Raw genomic sequence first — 19594 nt, 5'->3', positions numbered from 1 at the left:
CCAACTCCATCGGCCCAACACAAGACCCAACTCCATCGGCCCAACACAAGACCCAACTCCATCGGCCCAACTCCGGCCCTACACAAGACCCAACTCCATCGGCCCAGCACAAGACCCAACTCCATCGGCCCAACACAAGACCCAACTCCATCGGCCCAACACAAGACCCAACTCCATCGGCCCAACACAAGACCCAACTCCATCGGCCCAACACAAGACCCAACTCCATCGGCCCAGCACAAGACCCAACTCCATCGGCCCAACTCCGGCCCTACACAAGACCCAACTCCATCGGCCCAGCACAAGACCCAACTCCATCGGCCCAACTCCATCGGCCCAACACAAGACCCAACTCCATCAGCCCAACACAAGACCCAACTCCATCGGCCCAGCACAAGACCCAACTCCATCGGCCCAGCACAAGACCCAACTCCATCAGCCCAACACAAGACCCAACTCCATCAGCCCAACACAAGACCCAACTCCATCGGCCCAACACAAGACCCAACTCCATCGGCCCAACTCCATCGGCCCAACTCCATCGGCCCAACACAAGACCCAACTCCATCGGCCCAACACAAGACCCAACTCCATCAGCCCAACACAAGACCCAACTCCATCGGCCCAACACAAGACCCAACTCCATCAGCCCAACACAAGACCCAACTCCATCGGCCCAGCACAAGACCCAACTCCATCGGCCCAGCACAAGACCCAACTCCATCAGCCCAACACAAGACCAAACACAAGACCCAACTCCATCAGCCCAACACAAGACCCAACTCCATCAGCCCAACACAAGACCAAACACAAGACCCAACTCCATCAGCCCAACACAAGACCCAACTCCATCAGCCCAACACAAGACCCAACTCCATCAGCCCAACACAAGACCCAACTCCATCAGATGTTAAAGGACCTCAAACTTTTCTTTAACCGTTTTATTTTCCTATGTACAATGGAAACTAGGAGATGTAACATCATAGAGGGTTAAATAGTCATTTAGAAACAATATTATATACACATTTTTTTTTTTTATCAGAGGGAACAGTTTTGTCATCACCTATGTACATACAGGTTGTTGTGCTCTTGCTGGCACGGTAGAATTAACTTGACAACAATGGAGAACGACGTGCTACTACTTTTACATTTATATCCATACAGAAGCATGGTGAAATAACAGAGTGCACGCAGGCACAAGTCAAAACAGGAACATACAGCTCATTTGCATATCAGTGACCTTCAACCCTGAGAGGCTGATACTATTGGCTGGGAGTTCTCCACTATTGTGTTAAAGCTGTACAGCTCCATATATATATATAACACAGGTCAGAGAAAAACATTTTAAAACCACGACAAGTGAGGTGACTCGTTTAATTTTGTCACTAAATTATTGCAGCCTCGTTTAAACTAACTTCCGTTGAGCTCTCTAAAGGATTTTTGTTTCCCGCAAGTCTTACTCACTGCCTAGAAAAATCAGCTAATTCATCAACAACAATGTGGTACATGTACATATTCAATCATTTGTTCCTCAAGGGCATGTCTTCTTTGAAAAGGGAGGATCGTCATCAGTTTGCATTGATGTCAATGGGAATATTTGACTAAAATAGAAGTCAGGACTAAACAGTGCTACAGTTTGGGTCTGTTTACTCAGACAAAAAGTTAAGCCACTTCTAAAATTTAAAAAAGCATTCTCAGTTGAGAATTTTTTTTAAAGTTAAAAGTGCTTTTCAGTCCAGGAATAAACTTAACCTGGGTCTGGGGAAACCGACCCCCTGTATGTCCAACCCATAAACACCCATCCTAAAAGCCAACTAGATCAGACCAACCCTTGAGGTCAGTGTGATGATTACAAATCAAAGAAACATTTAGCTTAGCAGCACTAATCAGTATGTAAAGCACATCACTCATATAAAAACAGTCTCATCATCATCATCATCATCAGGTCAATATTTATATTCGTGTAGGTTTTTAGGCCGAATATATTCATCTGGACTATCAAAACAAACTCACCACATTTGACATATTTTCAATTTGAATCAAAACTTCATTTTGAAACAGCTCATAACTTAATGTTTACAACAAACAAACAAACAAATCCTAACTCCATGTGGGGCGGCAGGGTAGCCTAGTGGTTAGAGCGTTGGACTAGTAACCGGAAGGTTGTGAGTTCAAACCCCCGAGCTGACAAGGTACAAAATCTGTCGTTCTGCCCCTGAACAGGCAGTTAACCCCACTGTTCCCAGGCCGTCATTGAAAATAAGAATGTGTTCTTAACTGACTTGCCTGGTTAAATAAAGGTAAAATATTAAAAAATCCTAATATGCTGCTTTTGTTCTCCGGAGGAATTGGCTTTTGTTTGGGGGAGTTTATGAAAAGTAGGTTGTTGCTATGCAAACACTGTTGTGTTGTATCGTACTACCGACTCGTCTAAAACAGGAGAATGACACAACTGCCCTGCCAGACAGACAACTAACACAGCAGGAGACAGAAACACGAACTGGATACAAAACATCACAGGTCTGATATCGATGAAACACTTAAAGGTTAATTTACAAAGACAATCTAGGGCCGTATATTTATAAAGCATCTCATAGTCGACCTGCTGATCTGCTGTAGGATCAGTTCAGACCTGCTGTAGGATCAGTTCAGACCTGCTGATCTGCTGTAGGATCAGTTCAGACCTGCTGTAGGATCAGTTTAGACCTGCTGATCTACTGTAGGATCAGTTCAGACCTGCTGTAGGATCAGTTTAGACCTGCTGATCTACTGTAGGATCGGTTCAGACCTGCTGATCTACTGTAGGATCAGTTTAGACCTGCTGATCTACTGTAGGATCAGTTTAGACCTGCTGATCTGCTGTAGGATCGGTTCAGACCTGCTGATCTACTGTAGGATCAGTTTAGACCTGCTGATCTACTGTAGGATCAGTTTAGACCTGCTGATCTGCTGTAGGATCAGTTTCGACCTGCTGATCTACTGTAGGATCCGTTTAGACCTGCTGATCTACTGTAGGATCCGTTTAGACCTGCTGATCTACTGTAGGATCAGTTTAGACCTGCTGATCTACTGTAGGATCAGTTTAGACCTGCTGATCTACTGTAGGATCAGTTTAGACCTGCTGATCTGCTGTAGGATCAGTTTAGACCTGCTGATCTGCTGTAGGATCAGTTTCGACCTGCTGATCTACTGTAGGATCCGTTTAGACCTGCTGATCTACTGTAGGATCCGTTTAGACCTGCTGATCTACTGTAGGACCCATTTAGACCTGCTGATCTACTGTAGGACCCGTTTAGACCTGCTGATCTGCTGTAGGATCAGTTTAGATCTGCTGTAGGATCAGTTTAGACCTGCTGATCTGCTGTAGGCTCAGTTTCGACCTGCTGTAGGATCAGTTTCGACCTGCTGATCTACTGTAGGATCAGTTTAGACCTGCTGATCTGCTGTAGGATCAGTTTAGATCTGCTGTAGGATCAGTTTAGATCTGCTGTAGGATCAGTTTAGACCTGCTGATCTACTGTAGGATCAGTTTCGACCTGCTGATCTGCTGTAGGATCAGTTTTGACCTGCTGATCTGCTGTAGGATCAGTTTCGACCTGCTGATCTGCTGTGGGATCAGTTTTGACCTGCTGTAGGATCAGTTCTGACCTGCTGATCTACTGTAGGATCAGTTTAGACCTGCTGATCTGCTGTAGGATCAGTTTAGATCTGCTGTAGGATCAGTTTAGACCTGCTGATCTGCTGTAGGCTCAGTTTCGACCTGCTGTAGGATCAGTTTCGACCTGCTGATCTACTGTAGGATCAGTTTAGACCTGCTGATCTGCTGTAGGATCAGTTTAGATCTGCTGTAGGATCAGTTTAGATCTGCTGTAGGATCAGTTTAGACCTGCTGATCTACTGTAGGATCAGTTTCGACCTGCTGATCTGCTGTAGGATCAGTTTTGACCTGCTGATCTGCTGTAGGATCAGTTTCGACCTGCTGATCTGCTGTGGGATCAGTTTTGACCTGCTGTAGGATCAGTTCTGACCTGCTGATCTGCTGTAGGATCAGTTCAGACCTGCTGTAGGATCAGTTTAGACCTGCTGATCTACTGTAGGATCAGTTCAGACCTGCTGTAGGATCAGTTTAGACCTGCTGATCTACTGTAGGATCGGTTCAGACCTGCTGATCTACTGTAGGATCAGTTTAGACCTGCTGATCTACTGTAGGATCAGTTTAGACCTGCTGATCTGCTGTAGGATCGGTTCAGACCTGCTGATCTACTGTAGGATCAGTTTAGACCTGCTGATCTACTGTAGGATCAGTTTAGACCTGCTGATCTGCTGTAGGATCAGTTTCGACCTGCTGATCTACTGTAGGATCCGTTTAGACCTGCTGATCTACTGTAGGATCCGTTTAGACCTGCTGATCTACTGTAGGATCAGTTTAGACCTGCTGATCTACTGTAGGATCAGTTTAGACCTGCTGATCTACTGTAGGATCAGTTTAGACCTGCTGATCTGCTGTAGGATCAGTTTAGACCTGCTGATCTGCTGTAGGATCAGTTTCGACCTGCTGATCTACTGTAGGATCCGTTTAGACCTGCTGATCTACTGTAGGATCCGTTTAGACCTGCTGATCTACTGTAGGACCCATTTAGACCTGCTGATCTACTGTAGGACCCGTTTAGACCTGCTGATCTGCTGTAGGATCAGTTTAGATCTGCTGTAGGATCAGTTTAGACCTGCTGATCTGCTGTAGGCTCAGTTTCGACCTGCTGTAGGATCAGTTTCGACCTGCTGATCTACTGTAGGATCAGTTTAGACCTGCTGATCTGCTGTAGGATCAGTTTAGATCTGCTGTAGGATCAGTTTAGATCTGCTGTAGGATCAGTTTAGACCTGCTGATCTACTGTAGGATCAGTTTCGACCTGCTGATCTGCTGTAGGATCAGTTTTGACCTGCTGATCTGCTGTAGGATCAGTTTCGACCTGCTGATCTGCTGTGGGATCAGTTTTGACCTGCTGTAGGATCAGTTCTGACCTGCTGATCTACTGTAGGATCAGTTTAGACCTGCTGATCTGCTGTAGGATCAGTTTAGATCTGCTGTAGGATCAGTTTAGACCTGCTGATCTGCTGTAGGCTCAGTTTCGACCTGCTGTAGGATCAGTTTCGACCTGCTGATCTACTGTAGGATCAGTTTAGACCTGCTGATCTGCTGTAGGATCAGTTTAGATCTGCTGTAGGATCAGTTTAGATCTGCTGTAGGATCAGTTTAGACCTGCTGATCTACTGTAGGATCAGTTTCGACCTGCTGATCTGCTGTAGGATCAGTTTTGACCTGCTGATCTGCTGTAGGATCAGTTTCGACCTGCTGATCTGCTGTGGGATCAGTTTTGACCTGCTGTAGGATCAGTTCTGACCTGCTGATCTACTGTAGGATCGGTTCAGACCTGCTGATCTACTGTAGGATCGGTTCAGACCTGCTGATCTACTGTAGGATCGGTCCAGACCTGCTGATCTACTGTAGGATCGGTTCAGACCTGCTGATCTACTGTAGGATCGGTTCAGACCTGCTGATCTACTGTAGGATCGGTTCAGACCTGCTGATCTACTGTAGGATCGGTTCAGACCTGCTGATCTACTGTAGGATCGGTTCAGACCTGCTGATCTACTGTAGGATCAGTTCAGACCTGCTGATCTACTGTAGGATCAGTTTAGGCTTTCAGATCAGAACCAATAAGATTACATGGGGGAGGAGGGGGGGGTATGATCCTAGATTATAATGAATAAGATTACATGGACATGGGGGGGGGGGGGGGGGGGGGGTGTCTGACCCTAGATTATAATGAATAAGATTACATGGACATGGGGGGGGGGGGGGGGTCTGATCCTAGATTATAATGAATAAGATTACATGGACATGGGGGGGGGGGGGGGGTCTGATCCTAGATTATAATGAATAAGATTACATGGACATGGGGGAGGTCTGTTCCTAGATTATAATGAATAAGATTACATGGGGGAGGAGGGGGGGGTCTGATCCTAGATTATAATGAATAAGATTACATGGACATGGGGGGGGGGGGGGGGGTCTGATCCTAGATTATAATGAATAAGATTACATGGACATGGGGGAGGTCTGTTCCTAGATTATAATGAATAAGATTACATGGACATGGGGGGGGGGGGGTCTGATCCTAGATTATAATGAATAAGATTACATGGACATGGGGGGGGGGGGGGGGTCTGATCCTAGATTATAATGAATAAGATTACATGGGGGGGGGGGGGGGGGGGGGTCTGATCCTAGATCAGCGCTTCTACTCGGATGCTTTATGGATACAGGGCCAAAACACTAAACTACCTCATCATTACTGTAGAAGGCACAGATCCAGAGACCCGTCTGGTGTCAAATAGGTACCGTCTCGTTAAGGAACTACATACCCTACATTTTAAAACTACACACAGATCAAATGTGTGTCACAGTCCGTCCCCCCCCCCCTCTTAATCAACCGTTCTGAGCAGTGTCTGCCAAGGATGTAGTGGTAACAGAAGAAGGATCCTCTAGATTATTCTATTACTAATGCAGTGTAATAGATCTGCCCTTCACTAAATAAAAAGGTGTTTAAACAATATTTACTCTGAACTACAACCCTGGAGCCTATTTCCAGTCCCCAGCACCACTGAAACAACACAGAACACATGGTGAGGGTAGGGGAGAGACATATCATTGACCCAGTTTGTCTTTAACTTATTTATTTGTTTGTGTGGTGTGTGTCCTGTTGGATAGCGTCCCCATACAGTGTGCGTGTGTGTGTGTGTGTCTTTAGTGGTGTTCTGTTATCTGGGCCGGTGGTTGGCCAACAGGAAGTCTTTGTCTTTGCAGGTAAGGCAGAGTTTAAGGTTCCGGAGAGAACCCCCGGAGCAGAAGAACGCCCAGAGACCCACGAGGAACACGATGATGTAGGTGGGAACCAGGCTGCCCACGTACTGAGGGTTCTGGAATGTCTAGGAGAGAAATAACAAAAAGACTGATGAGTTATGGATCTCTGGGGAAATTCCTAACAGAAGGTTCTGGTTCAGGAACCTCTGGGAGAAAAAAAATACTGAGGGTTCTAGAAGGTCTGGGGAGAGACATGACAACAACGGCTGAGTTACTATGGGGACATGTTATGTCCCATTTGAAGTGCTGTGGTGAAGGACAGGAATCAGTGGAGGAGCCTGTGACATTATGTCCCAACAGGGATGAAGATGTTACTAAGTAAGAAAAAGTACTAGGATGTAAGACTACTGCCAACACACATTTACTTCTGAGTGTTTATTCATCAACCCATCAGTCAAGTCCACAATGATCTACTGTATCGGTCTATCCATCCAGCCAGCCATCCTTTCCAGCCATCCTTTCTGTCCATTTTCTGACTTACCAGACAGGAGACGAGGAGGTGGCTGATGACGACCACAGCCAGAGACCACCAGTGTTGTTTCTCACAGGAATCAAAGAACACCACACCCCAGAACATGTGGAGCAGGATGATGGCCATGGTCATGAACGCTGTAGGGGAGACAGAGAGAGAGTTAGCCTCAGGATGATGGCCATGGTCATGAAGGCTGTAGGGAGACAGAGCTAGCCTCAGGATGATGGCCGTGGTCATGAAGGCTATAGGGGAGACAGAGAGAGAGTTAGCCTCAGGATAATGGCCATGAAGGCTGTAGGGGAGACAGAGAGAGTTAGCCTCAGGACAATGGCCATGAAGGCTGTAGGGGAGACAGAGAGAGTTAGCCTCAGGATGATGGCCATGGTCATGAAGGCTATAGGGGAGACAGAGAGAGAGTTAACATTGAGTTGTTATTTTACCTGAAATGCACAAGGTCCTCTACTCCGACAATTAATCCACACATAAAACGGTCAACCGAATTGTTTCTAGTCATCTCTCCTGCTTCCAGGCGTTTTCTTCTCTGGACTTTATTTTGGGATTTGAGACTTTCGTAAAATTAGGTGCATTACCGCCACCGACCTCGTTTGTCTTTCAGTCTCCCACGTGGGTATAACCAATGAGGAGATGAGAGAGGCAGGACTTGCAGCGCGATCTGCGTCACAAATAGAAAGGACTTCTATTTTTGCCCTTGACAACGCAGACGCTCGTTGGGGTGCGCGAGCAGTGTGGCCGGTGGGGCTTTACTTGGATCATTGCGCTCTAGCGACACCTTGTGGCGGGCCGGGCACCTGCAGGCTGACTTCGGTCGTCAGTAGAACTGCGTTTCCTCCGACACATTGGTGCGGCTGACTTCCGGGTTAAGTGGCTGTGTATTAAGAAGCACAGTTTGGTGGGTCATGTTTCGGAGGACACGTGACTCGACCTTCGCCTCTCTTGCAGCGATGAGACAAGATGAAAATTGGATCTCATGAAATTGGGGAGAAAAGGAGGGTAAAATATAAAAATTAAAAGACTACCGTCAGGAAAGTTAGTGAATTAAAACATTTCTTCCTGTGTGGTTTCAGGCTATTAAGTAAGTACATTTTAAAACATGGCAGACTCGTACAGTACCTGAGGACAGGAAGTAGTGTTGGGAGTCTCCATGGATACCAGTGGTGCCGGGGCCAACAGAATCGGCCAGGATATTGACCATTGAGAACGCTCCACTCATGAAGCCGAACCCCAGCCCAGACACTGGGGAAAACAGACAGAGACACTATCAGACACTGGGGAGACAGACAACAACAGGGAAAGATGTAATGGCACTCTACGGTCTAAAATAACAGCTATGAGGGTTTTAATGTAATATGAACCATGATAACTGCTACCACAGAGGAAAAGGGGCTACAAAACTCTGCCTCAAAGCTAATATCTTCCATCTGCTTCCATTCATAATCTCTAATATCTTCCATCTGCTTCTATTCTCTAATCATAATCTCTAAAATCTAGCACCTGCTTCTAATCATAATCTCTCAAATCTAGCACCTGCTTCTAATCATAATCTCTCAAATCTAGCACCTGCTTCTATTCATAATCTCTAATATCTGCTTCTATTCATAATCTCTAATATCTGCTTCTATTCATACTCTAAAATCTAGCATCTGCTTCTATTCATAATCTCTCAAATCTAGCATCTGCTTCTATTCATAATCTCTAAAAATCTAGCATCTGCTTCTATTCATAATCTCTAAAACTCTAGCATCTGCTTCTATTCATAATCTCTAATATCTGCTTCTATTCATAATCTCTAATATCTTCCATTTGCTTCTATTCATAATCTCGAATATCTTCCATCTGCTTCTATTCATAATCTCTAATATCTGCTTCTATTCATAATCTCTAATATCTTCCATTTGCTTCTATTCATAATCTCTAATATCTTCCATTTGCTTCTATTCATAATCTCTAATATCTTCCATCTGCTTCTATTCATAATCTCTAATATCTGCTTCTATTCATAATCTCTAATATCTTCCATTTGCTTCTATTCATAATGTCTAATATCTTCCATCTGCTTCTATTCATAATGTTATGCACATGAGGTAATTTTCGGTCTTCCTCCACATTACCATAGGCTAGTTGCCGTATGGAGATCGGCATCGTTTCCTCTGCACTCAACATGAGCAAGCCTTCGTTTGCCTTCCTGTAAAACAAAGAAATATCACAACAATCAAACTACAGTATCATCAAATACAGTAGCACCCAAACCCAACCCTTAATTATACTACAGTTTACACGTTTCTCCAAGACTAAAAACAAAGAAAAGTCAAACTATCGTCGAATCACTGAGTGTCCATCCACTATCATTAAGCGTCCAAGTTTCTCTTACAACAAAAGCTATGAAAACAGGCAGAATCTGTCAGCTACTGGAAGTGCCTTCAGAAAGTATTCATACCCCTTGACTTATTCCACATTTGGTTGTGTTACAGCCGGAATTCAAAATGGGTTAAATAGATTCTCACCCATCTACACACATTATACCCCAAAAAACGACAAAGTGAAAAAAATATGTTTATAGAAATATTTGCAAATGTATAGAAAATTAAAATAGAGAAATATCTCATTTACATAAGTATTCAACACCCCTGAGTCTATACTTTGTAGAATCACCTTTGGCAGTGATTTACAGCTGTGAGTCTTTCTGGGTGAGTCTCTTCCAGCTATCCACACCTGTGCAACATTTTCCCATTATTACTTGTCAAAATACTTCAAGCTCTGTCAAATTGGTTGTTGATCATTGCTAGATAAAGCAATCATTTTCAGGTCTTTTAAAAGGTCATAGATTTTCAAAGTAGATTTAAGTCAAAACTGTAACTCGGCCATTTTACCGTCTTCTTGGTAAGCAACTCCAGTGTAGATTTGGCCTTGTGTTTGAGGTTATTGTCCTGCTGAAAGGTGAATACATCTCCCAGTGTAGATTTGGCCTTGTGTTTGAGGTTATTGTCCTGCTGAAAGGTGAATTCATCTCCCAGTGTCTGGTGGAAAACAGACTCAACCAGGTTTTCCTCTAGGATTTTGCCTGTGCTTAGCGCCATTCCATTTCATTTTTATCCTGAAAAACTCGTCCTTAACAATTACAAGCCATACCCATAACATGACGCAGCCACCACTATGCTTGAATACATGGAGAGTGGTACTCAGTAATGTGTTGTATTGGATTTTCCCCAAACATAACACTTTGTTTTCAGGACAAAAAGGTGAGCGTTTTGCCACATTCTTTTCAGTATTAAGTGCCTTGTTGGATGTTTTCAGGACAAAAAGGTGAGCGTTTTGCCACATTCTTTTCAGTATTAAGTGCCTTGTTGGATGTTTTCAGGACAAAAAGGTGAGCGTTTTGCCACATTCTTTTCAGTATTAAGTGCCTTGTTGGATGTTTTCAGGACAAAAAGGTGAGCGTTTTGCCACATTCTTTTCAGTATTAAGTGCCTTGTTGGATGTTTTCAGGACAAAAAGGTGAGCGTTTTGCCACATTCTTTTCAGTATTAAGTGCCTTGTTGGATGTTTTCAGGACAAAAAGGTGAGCGTTTTGCCACATTCTTTTCAGTATTAAGTGCCTTGTTGGATGTTTTCAGGACAAAAAGGTGAGCGTTTTGCCACATTCTTTTCAGTATTAAGTGCCTTGTTGGATGTTTTCAGGACAAAAAGGTGAGCGTTTTGCCACATTCTTTTCAGTATTAAGTGCCTTGTTGGATGTTTTCAGGACAAAAAGGTGAGCGTTTTGCCACATTCTTTTCAGTATTAAGTGCCTTGTTGGATGTTTTCAGGACAAAAAGGTGAGCGTTTTGCCACATTCTTTTCAGTATTAAGTGCCTTGTTGGATGTTTTCAGGACAAAAAGGTGAGCGTTTTGCCACATTCTTTTCAGTATTAAGTGCCTTGTTGGATGTTTTCAGGACAAAAAGGTGAGCGTTTTGCCACATTCTTTTCAGTATTAAGTGCCTTGTTGGATGTTTTCAGGACAAAAAGGTGAGCGTTTTGCCACATTCTTTTCAGTATTAAGTGCCTTGTTGGATGTTTTCAGGACAAAAAGGTGAGCGTTTTGCCACATTCTTTTCAGTATTAAGTGCCTTGTTGGATGTTTTCAGGACAAAAAGGTGAGCGTTTTGCCACATTCTTTTCAGTATTAAGTGCCTTGTTGGATGTTTTCAGGACAAAAAGGTGAGCGTTTTGCCACATTCTTTTCAGTATTAAGTGCCTTGTTGGATGTTTTCAGGACAAAAAGGTGAGCGTTTTGCCACATTCTTTTCAGTATTAAGTGCCTTGTTGGATGTTTTCAGGACAAAAAGGTGAGCGTTTTGCCACATTCTTTTCAGTATTAAGTGCCTTGTTGGATGTTTTCAGGACAAAAAGGTGAGCGTTTTGCCACATTCTTTTCAGTATTAAGTGCCTTGTTGGATGTTTTCAGGACAAAAAGGTGAGCGTTTTGCCACATTCTTTTCAGTATTAAGTGCCTTGTTGGATGTTTTCAGGACAAAAAGGTGAGCGTTTTGCCACATTCTTTTCAGTATTAAGTGCCTTGTTGGATGTTTTCAGGACAAAAAGGTGAGCGTTTTGCCACATTCTTTTCAGTATTAAGTGCCTTGTTGGATGTTTTCAGGACAAAAAGGTGAGCGTTTTGCCACATTCTTTTCAGTATTAAGTGCCTTGTTGGATGTTTTCAGGACAAAAAGGTGAGCGTTTTGCCACATTCTTTTCAGTATTAAGTGCCTTGTTGGATGTTTTCAGGACAAAAAGGTGAGCGTTTTGCCACATTCTTTTCAGTATTAAGTGCCTTGTTGGGTGTTTTGGAATATGTTTTATTCTGTACAGGCTTCCTTCTTTTCACTCTGTCGTTTAGGTTAGTATTGTGGAGTAACTATAATGATGTTGATCGATCCTCAGTTCTCTCCTATTACAGCCATTAAACTCTGTAACTATTTTAAAGTCACTCATGGTGAAATCCCTGAGTGGTTTCCTTCCTCTCGGGCAACTGCGTTAGGAAGGACACCTGTATCTTTGTAGTGATTGGGTGTATTGATACACCATCCAAAGTGTAATTAATAACTTCACCGTGTTCAAAGGGATATTCAATGTCTGCTTTTTTATTTTATTTTACCCATCTACCAATAGATGCCCTTTTTTGTGAGGCATTGGAAAACCTCCCTGGTCTTTGTGGTTTGAAATTCACTGCTCGACTGAGGGACCTTACAGATAATTGTATGTGTGGGGTACAAAGATGAGGTATTCATTCAAAAACCTTCTTAAAACACTATTATAGCACACAGAGTGAGTCCATGCAACTGATTTAAACCCATTTTTACTCCTGAACCTATTTAGTTTTTGCCATAACAAAGGGGTTGAATACTTATTGACTCAAGACATTTTAACTTTTCGTTTTTTAATTTGTAAAAAAATTTTTAAAAAAACATCCATTTTGAAATGAGGTATTGTGTGTAACCATGGGTAACGTAGAGATGCGCTCTTAAGGACAAATATTCAGAAGGATGCAGAAGGTCCTGGTGCAAAGGTGTGATAGCCAGCAATTCCTATTGACAACACAAACAGGTAGACAATAGACTTCTCAAACTAAATAAACGGGCTTATCCTGTAGCTTCCATAGCTCTTATAGGTAGAGGGTGGATCTGGCTCAAGCAGCCTCCCCAATCTACCCAGAAATCCCAAAACTGGCGCTTATATCCTCTAGCCCCTCCCTGGGCCATACCCATGTCCAATGACAAGTGAGCAGATAACTGGTAAACTAAATGTAACTGTCTTCCTCATTAATTACCCCATTACTACATCCTGTCTAAAACAGAGGGAACCACTTCCACGTACGCTTTACAAAATTGGGCACACGTTAAACATCGGCAACCCAGTAACATATAGTGGTGAGCAACGGCGGGCGCGCAAACAAACGACACAGACAAGACACACGGAGCTCTTGACCCAATGTGGGAAGTCTGAATAAAGGCAAGCATTAACAGAATGAAACAGAGTCTCTAACTCGTGAGTGTTACGATGATTCTGTGCACCGAAACAACGTTTCACTCTGGCCTGCTAGAGACAGGAAAATACGGGCCGCCCCCAGGTGGTGAGGGTAGGTAACAACATCTCCACCCCGCTGATCCTCAACACTGGGGCACCACAAGGGTGCGTTCTGAGCCCTCTCCTGTACTCCCTGTTCACCCACGATTGCGTGGGCACGCACGCCTCCAACTCAATCATCAAGTTTGCGGACGACAACAGTGGTAGGCTTGTTTACCAACAACGACGAGACGGCCTACAGGGAGGAGGTGAGGGCCCTCGGAGTGTGGTGTCAGGAAAATAACCTCACACTCAACGTCAACAAAACTAAGGAGATGATTGTGGACTTCAGGAAACAGCAGAGGGAACACCCCCCCATCCACATCGATGGAACAGTAGTGGAGAGGGTAGCAAGTTTTAAGTTCCTCGGTCGGTACACATCACAGACAAACTGAATTGGTCCACCCACACAGAGAGCATCGTGAAGAAGGTGCAGCAGCGCCTCTTCAACCTCAGGAGGCTGAAGAAATTCGTCTTGTCACCAAAAGCACTCACAAACTTCTACAGATGCACAATCGAGAGCATCCTGTCGGGCTGTAGCACCGCCTGGTACGGCAACTGCGCCCACATCCGTAAGGCTCTCCAGAGGATAGTGAGGTCTGCACAACGCATCACCGGGGGCAAACTACCTGCCCTCCAGGACACCTACACCACCCGATGTCACAGGAAGGCCATAAAGATCATCAAGGACAACTATCACCCGAGCCACTGCCTGTTCACCCCTCTATCATCCAGAAGGCGAGGTCAGTACAGGTGCATCAAAGCTGGGACCGAGAGACTGAAAAACAGCTTCTATCTCAAGGCCATCAGACTGTTAAACAGCCACCACTAACATTGAGTGGCTGCTGCCAACACACTGACTCAACTCCAGCCACTTTAATAATGGGAATTGATGTAAAATATATCACTAGCCACTTTAAACAATGCTACCTAATATAATGTTTACATACCCTACATTATTTATCTCATATGTATACGTATATACTGTACTCTATATCATCTACTGCATCTTTATGTAATACATGCATCACTAGCCACTTTAAACTATGCCACTTTGTTTACATACTCATCTCATATGTATATACTGTACTCGATACCATCTACTGTATCTTGCCTATGCCGCTCTGTACCATCACTCATTCATATATCTTTATGTACATATTCTTTATACACACAAGTGTAAGGTATTCGTTTTGGAATTGTTAGTTAGATTACTCGTTGGTTATTACTGCAATGTCGGAACTATAAGCACAAGCATTTCGCTACACTCGCATTAACATCTGCTAACCATGTGTATGTGACAAATAACATCCGCTAACCGTGTGTATGTGACCAATAACATCTGCTAACCATGTGTATGTGACAAATAAATTTGATTTGATTTGAAATAACCGCCTTTACATGTGGAAACGATTCTCCTAAAATACCTTTCAAACCTTTTCCTACCGAACTGGGCATGATGGATAAACAGCAGCTTACTGCTAACACAGGAGCTATAGTGCTGCAGTATAATGCTAACTGCTAACACAGGAGCTATAGAACAATATAGTGCTGCAGTATAATGCTAACTGCTAACACAGGAGCTATAGAATAATATAGTGCTGCAGTATAATGCTAACTGCTAACACAGGAGCTATAGAATAATATAGTGCTGCAGTATAATGCTAACTGCTAACACAGGAGCTATAGAACAATATAGTGTTGCAGTATAATGCTAACTGCTAACACAGGAGCTATAGAACAATATAGTGTTGCAGTATAATGCTAACTGCTAACACAGGAGCTATAGAACAATATAGTGCTGCAGTATAATGCTAACTGCTAACACAGGAGCTATAGAACAATATAGTGCTGCAGTATAATGCTAACTGCTAACACAGGAGCTATAGAATAATATAGCCGTGCAGTATAATGCTAACTGCTAACAAAGGAGCAATAGAATAATATAGCCGTACAGTATAATGCTAACTGCTAACACAGGAGCTATAGAATAATATAGCCGTGCAGTATAATGCTAACTGCTAACAAAGGAGCAATAGAATAATATAGCCGTACAGTATAATGCTAACTGCTAACAAAGGAGCAATAGAATAATATAGCCGTACAGTATAATGCTAACTGCTAACACAGGAGCTATAGAATAATAAAGTGCTGCAGTATAATGCTAACTGCTAACACAGGAGCTATAGAACAATATAGTGCTGCAGTATAATGCTAACTGCTAACACAGGAGCTATAGAATAATATAGCCGTGCAGTATAATGCTAACTGCTAACACAGGAGCTATAGAATAATATAGCCGTGCAGTATAATGCTAACTGCTAACAAAGGAGCAATAGAATAATATAGCCGTACAGTATAATGCTAACTGCTAACACAGGAGCTATAGAATAATATAGCCGTGCAGTATAATGCTAACTGCTAACAAAGGAGCAATAGAATAATATAGCCGTGCAGTATAATGCTAACTGCTAACAAAGGAGCAATAGAATAATATAGCCGTACAGTATAATGCTAACTGCTAACAAAGGAGCAATAGAATAATATAGCCGTACAGTATAATGCTAACTGCTAACACAGGAGCTATAGAATAATATAGCCGTGCAGTATACTGCTAACTGCTAACACAAGCGCTATAGAATAATAAAGTGCTGCAGTATAATGCTAACTGCTAACACAGGAGCTATAGAACAATATAGTGCTGCAGTATAATGCTAACTGCTAACACAGGAGCTATAGAATAATATAGCCGTGCAGTATAATGCTAACTGCAAACACAGGAGCTATAGAATAATATAGCCGTGCAGTATAATGCTAACTGCTAACAAAGGAGCAATAGAATAATATAGCCGTACAGTATAATGCTAACTGCTAACACAGGAGCTATAGAATAATATAGCCGTGCAGTATAATGCTAACTGCTAACAAAGGAGCAATAGAATAATATAGCCGTGCAGTATAATGCTAACTGCTAACAAAGGAGCAATAGAATAATATAGCCGTACAGTATAATGCTAACTGCTAACACAGGAGCTATAGAATAATAAAGTGCTGCAGTATAATGCTAACTGCTAACACAGGAGCTATAGAATAATATAGCCGTGCAGTATAATGCTAACTGCTAACACAGGAGCTATAGAATAATATAGCCGTACAGTATAATGCTAACTGCTAACACAGGAGCTATAGAATAATATAGCCGTGCAGTATAATGCTAACTGCTAACAAAGGAGCAATAGAATAATATAGCCGTACAGTATAATGCTAACTGCTAACACAGGAGCTATAGAATAATATAGTGCTGCAGTATAATGCTTCTTTTTTTTAACTAGGCAGGTCAGTTAAGAACAAATTCTTATTTTCAATGACGGCCTAGGAACAGTGGGTTAACTGCCTGTTCAGGGGCAGAACGACAGATTTGTACCTTGTCAGCTCGGGGGTTTGAACTTGCAACCTTCCGGTTACTAGTCCAACGCTCCACTAGGCTACCCTGCCGCACCTTCTAGGAAGACATGGCAGAATGCATAAGGGAAATAGGCCCTATATTAAAATAGCACATTCTAACAGAAGTTTAGTGTGCATTCGTGACGAGTTGGGCATAAATCCACATCTCCACAAGGCCAGAGACCAATAATATAAAATGTTATCCATTTTAAAACAAAATGTGGAATAACTCAAAAAGGGTGTGAATACTTTCTGAAAGCACTGATATTCCTCTCAACAATGGACTTCTTCTCTGTTACAGTCTGGAAAACCCCTGAGGGATATAAGACCAGAATGTAGAGCAGCAGCATCGCTGAGCAGGTCATGGGGATAGGCTTAGTACACCTGGGTTCAAATACTATTTGAAATCATTTCAAATACTTTATCTGGGTTTGATTTGAGCTTGTCGGGTTTAAAATTGACCAATAGATGACCTTAAAAAAAACAGCCATCGCTGACTATGTAGCACTCCACACAGGCTAAAGCAAATGAACCCAGGTCTGTTTTTGAGCCCAGGTCTGCGACTTACTTCAGCAGCTTGTAGTAGCCAAAGCGGCAAGTCTCCTGCAGCAGCACGGAGAGCACCACCCCGAATATGAGCAGTCCTTTCTGCTGGGAGGAACTCTCTTTGTTGCTGATCTGAACGGTGATGAACCACACTAGTGAAGACAGCAGCAGAGAACACAACCAGAAGAACGCCCTGGGAGAGAGAAGAAGAAAAATAAAAAAACATGAGTTTAACACTAGGTATAGGTTCCGTCACACACACTGAAATGGACAGAGGTTAGGATTGGATGAACTCGTCTCCAAATAGGATTTTTTTTAGACACATAGTACTACTGTATACAAAATAGACACTGGTCAATACACACAACATAATACATACATAGCAAGGTACCCCTGTAATACACGTTGTACACTTCTCATATAGCCACATACATAATATTTAGCTAACTAAGTACATACATGAATGACTGTGAAATAAAACATTCTACGGGTGCTCCACAAAATGTCAAAGAAATACAGGGGGGGTACCTGTAGTCGCGCATGTGCGACTATTTAGGTTTAGTGCTGGGCTGGAACAAAACATTGCGCGACCTGTAGCTCTCCAACTAACAGTGGTTTGTGTTTAACATTTGCAGACACTTAACGGAGTCAATAATTCTAATACAGCAAAAGCACATGTCCGGAAATGTGTGACCAAAAAGAAAGAGGTTTTGTTTGTGATTTAGCATTAGCCTTTGGGCTACCTAGTTCTCATATACGGGTAACTACTGTTGGCTAGAAGGCTACATTATCCAAATCTAGATGGTTTGCTTGCTATCTATTTATTTCGTTAACGTCACACTAGCTACTTACCCGGCGATAAGAAATATCACTCGGAGTGGGTCCCTGGCAATAGTAAACAAGAACAGTGCAATGGCAGGGCCGAAAGCGATGAATGTACACCCGAAAAACACAGATGCAGTCATTTTGGGGCTTGGTCCGACTTCGACTCAAGTTAGCCTGTTAACAAAACCTCCACCGCAGGGCCCTTCTTCTCTTCAATGGCTGAAAGAGTGTATCTTTCCGAGAGCTTGGATGCTTCTTTACAACTGAAGTAAACCTGAAGCTATCTAAATAATCTCATTGTTGTGTATTTTATTGTGGGTTCCTTGATGCTACAGTATCACTTCCTGTTCTAAATGTTTGCAGGCACGTGACCGCAGGAGCAAAGATATTCGACGACAAAAGTTCCCGCATAGCCAATATTCAGCAATTGCTTTCAGACAATGATAAATGATTTCAGACAAGACGATACACCTAAATTAAAAACATAGCTATTCATACGTTAGTTGTATACGTGTGATTTATGAAAATAGTATTATTTATGTCTGTGCCACTATCGAATTTAGATAAATAAATAGGTCGGCTTTCTCGTTTCCTCACTATCTTTGACTCTCTTCAACAGCGACATCTACAGTCTTCATAAAGCATTACATTCTGAGATAGTATTAACCAACGTTATCAATCCACTCTCAAATCAAAATTCAAATCAAATTGCATTTTCAAATCAAATCAAATTTTATTTGTCACATACACATGTTTAGCAGATGTTAATGCGAGTGTAGCGAAATGCTTGTGCTTCTAGTTCCGACAATGCAATAATAACCAACAAGTAATCTAATTAACAATTCCAAAACTACTACCTTATACACACAAGTGTAAAGGGATAAAGAATATGTACATAAAGATGTATGAATGAGTGATGGTACAGAGCGGCATAGGCAAGATGCAGTAGATGGTATCGAGTACAGTATATACATATGAGATGAGTATGTAAACAAAGTGGCATAGTTAAAGTGGCTAGTGATACATGTATTACATAAAGATGCAGTAGATGATATAGAGTACAGTATATACGTATACATATGAGATAAATAATGTAGGGTATGTAAACATTATATTAAGTAGCATTGTTTAAAGTGGCTAGTGATATATTTTACATCAATTCCCATTATTAAAGTGGCTGGAGTTGAGTCAGTGTGTTGGCAGTAGCCACTCAATGTTAGTGGTGGCTGTTTAACAGTCTGATGGCCTTGAGATAGAAGC

General features: G+C 42.6%; 1 protein-coding gene and 1 long non-coding RNA gene across 2 annotated transcripts; both read right to left on the bottom strand.

Annotated features, from left to right (window-relative positions):
- Positions 1-926: 926 nt before the first annotated feature.
- LOC116363903 (uncharacterized) lies at positions 927-5786 on the bottom strand. The gene is made up of 2 exons (XR_004207895.1): positions 4059-5786; positions 927-3984 (listed from the first exon to the last, which is right to left on the bottom strand). It is a non-coding gene; the product is annotated as an uncharacterized LOC116363903 (long non-coding RNA).
- Positions 5787-6721: 935 nt separating this feature from the next.
- LOC109876979 (gamma-secretase subunit Aph-1b) lies at positions 6722-18708 on the bottom strand. Its single transcript, XM_031817250.1, has 6 exons — positions 18362-18708; positions 17532-17702; positions 9527-9600; positions 8529-8651; positions 7407-7534; positions 6722-6990 (listed from the first exon to the last, which is right to left on the bottom strand). The coding sequence occupies exons 1-6, from the start codon at positions 18472-18474 to the stop codon at positions 6823-6825; spliced, it is 777 nt and encodes a 258-aa protein (XP_031673110.1). The 5' UTR covers positions 18475-18708; the 3' UTR covers positions 6722-6822.
- Between the last annotated feature and the right edge of the window lie 886 nt (positions 18709-19594).

This window comes from Oncorhynchus kisutch, unplaced genomic scaffold, assembly GCF_002021735.2.
Source record: "Oncorhynchus kisutch isolate 150728-3 unplaced genomic scaffold, Okis_V2 scaffold966, whole genome shotgun sequence".
NCBI classification, from domain to species: Eukaryota; Metazoa; Chordata; class Actinopteri; order Salmoniformes; family Salmonidae; genus Oncorhynchus; species Oncorhynchus kisutch.
Note: the sequence above shows the minus strand (reverse complement) of the source record. Positions and strands in the feature narration are given on the sequence as shown.

What these genes read in the sequence shown, in the direction of transcription:
- LOC109876979 (XM_031817250.1), bottom strand. Translation starts at nt 18,474, where the DNA reads ATGACTGCATCTGTGTTTTTCGGGTGTACATTCATCGCTTTCGGCCCT. An exon ending in GGCTACTACAAGCTGCTGAA is followed by an intron (nt 9,601 to 17,531) that starts GTAAGTCGCAGA and finishes TTTGTTTTACAG; the next exon opens with GAAGGCAAACGAAGGCTTGC. An exon ending in CATACGGCAACTAGCCTATG is followed by an intron (nt 8,652 to 9,526) that starts GTAATGTGGAGG and finishes TGTTTTCCCCAG; the next exon opens with TGTCTGGGCTGGGGTTCGGC.